This window comes from Cucurbita maxima, unplaced genomic scaffold (assembly GCF_002738345.1).
Source record: "Cucurbita maxima cultivar Rimu unplaced genomic scaffold, Cmax_1.0 Cma_Scf00001, whole genome shotgun sequence".
Lineage (NCBI taxonomy): Eukaryota > Viridiplantae > Streptophyta > Magnoliopsida > Cucurbitales > Cucurbitaceae > Cucurbita > Cucurbita maxima.
The window spans coordinates 3397-5960 of NW_019272017.1; the positions used below are offsets into that span (position 1 = coordinate 3397).

The following is a 2564-nucleotide window of genomic DNA, read 5'->3' on the forward strand; positions in this document are numbered from 1 at the left end:
AAAAAAAAAAAAAAAAAAAAAAAAAAAAAAAAAAAAAAGTTCCTTTCGGGTTACTTTAGAAAGAGAGTTCAATTGTTATTCTTTTTTGTAATAAATTACTCTATATAAATTCGAGATAGGAGAGTTTTATCGAGATGCTTTGGGCTTGGGTTGAAAGATGCATATTTGGGAAGAGTTTTTAACGATGTACTACAATGCAATCTTTTCTTACATATTGTGCAATGGGAGTTGTCGTTATCTCTTCGTAACTTTATACAATATCATAAAATGTTCGTTTCATATGGAACTTCATCACTGAAATTTTAGAGCTCCCTTAGAACTAAGAACCAAGCAGTAAACATCGAACAAATAGAAAAGTCAACTAACCTTTCGTATTTGATATACCAAGCATTCTTTGAGCCATCTGAGGGAGGAATTCTTTTTCTAACTGAACAAAAATGAGCACTGAGAGCATAGATTAAATAACGATAAAACTTTTATGGCCAGTATGATAAGTGAAAATAATCCTTTGTTCACTGAAAAATAGATCCTTGTACGTTGTAACTTTTAAGCATCTTTTGCAACTAGAATAACCCACTTTCCATGAAAGATTCATACTCTAAAACGGTAGAAGAGGAAAATATATAATCATTTTGGGGTGGATCATTCATAATTTCCTTTTACAGAACTTCCAGTAGCCCAACCTTACAAAAGGTACTACTATTAAAACTTAAGAAATTGGTACAAAAGATCAGTCCCTCACAAATAAAGCTCGTGGTGAATTTTGAGAGTCTTGAGCTGACCAGAAGAAATGATGAATTTTGAGAGTCAAACGAGTAAGTTCATTTTATAGTGCACAAGTCATTGCAAAATGCCCCACCATAGGTCCTTAGTCTTTCAAAGAAAGATTTATGATATATCCAATTGTTTTCAAAACAACTTGGCCAATTTTAATATCCTTTTGACACCCAATAAGAGCTTATGCTTCGAGAGCCCAAGCTTAGGAAATAACTGGTTTCCTTGGAAGTGCCAAAGTTTTGGAAATAACGATCCTCTTTATCTAATTTATTTTATGAAACAGGACACGTTCTTCCTTTTTCTCAAATCTCGACTGTTTTGTACAACCGATTTTGGCGTATGACGCACACAAATTGCTACGTGTCAATCATAGTAGTGTTTCATAAACGCCTTCATCCATAAGTTTATGGGTTTTCTTATCCATGGCAACAACACAAGTCGAGAGAAATAGATCCAAACCATGCTATAGGTCAAACATGAACCGGTATCAGCTCAAAATGATTAGCCCTAAAAAAAGAAGCAAAATAGAAAAAAGAAGAACAATTTTAAACAATCGAACCGAGAGCATGAGAAAACGATGACACGGTAAAAAGAAAAGGGCAATAGAATCAAATAATAATGTTCAAGGAGATTAAAGAGGTAAAGACGAACTAACCTAATTGAAGATTCACGTCATACATTGGCAGTTTTGGGAATGAGATTAATCCCCTTCTTCAAGTTGGCCTCCTCCTCACGGATCTTCAGCATCTGAAATATCCTCTCCATAACGAGCTCATATTCACACTTCTCGTAGGAATGGCGCTCGTTTTCGCATTTCCATGGGAGGTAGAACTCTGATTGGCGACACTTATTAAGAAGGATCAACAAGTGAGCGCACAGGTCTCGGTAAGGGATTGGAGCCCTAGCCTCGACCATCTCAGCCTGCGTCGCTATCATCTTCTTCGAGGAGCCCGACACTTCCATAATGATCTACTCTCTTCGGCTGTCGCCCCGGTTCGTGAGCTTGCTGTGAATATCAATGGCCGTCCATCGCAGTTGAAGTAATCTGGTAAACAGACTCTGCTGTGCGGAACAAATGGGTCTGATCATAGAATATGGGCTGCACTTGGAAAGGGGTTTTTTCTATTATTATTGCAGAAAATAAATTTACGATCCTGAATTTTCTTAATTAATAAGGATATTAATTTTTTTTAAACCCATACAAACTCCGAAATAGAGTGAATAATGGAAAATGAAATAAAACAAACAACGCAGGGGCCGTTTAGGAGGAGGAACATGAGGGTGAAAATGGATAGGGGTTATTGTTTACACGAAAGTTTGATAGTATTAACACCAAACACAATTTTTTTTTTTCTTATTTTTCTTAGACGGTTTATTCTCAAGCATTTTAGATAAACCTCCGATCAAACTATTTCTATACTTTCTGCGGCTTAAAATGACAAATTAAGAACAAAAAGTGTGATGATTTAATAAAAATATTCTTTAATTTAGTAATTTGTCTAAAATATTTAAAATTGAAAAAAAAATGTTTTTATGGTCGATTTTAAATGAAAACTTTTAAAAGACTCTAAAAGACTCAGTAACAATTTTTTTTAATTATATTTTGAGTTGGGAAGAACCAACTTTAAAACAAATTAATCTTAATTTAGCAAAATTAAAAGGTGCCAACCAAAAAGTTAGGTGCATTATATACTTACATATTTTACATCTTATTAGGATGGAACTTCAAAAAAAAAAAAAAAAAAAAAAAAAAAAAAAAAAAAAAAAAAAAAAAAAAAAAAAAAAAA

General features: G+C 33.5%; 1 protein-coding gene across 1 annotated transcript; it reads right to left on the reverse strand.

The window, feature by feature from the left end:
• Positions 1-366: 366 nt before the first annotated feature.
• Positions 367-1740, reverse strand: LOC111485286 (NADH dehydrogenase [ubiquinone] 1 beta subcomplex subunit 7-like; the record flags this gene model as incomplete). Its single annotated transcript, XM_023132114.1, has 2 exons — positions 1456-1740; positions 367-427 (listed from the first exon to the last, which is right to left on the reverse strand). Coding segments are annotated over exons 1-2 (346 nt in total), but the record flags the coding sequence as incomplete, so codon positions are not given.
• Between the last annotated feature and the right edge of the window lie 824 nt (positions 1741-2564).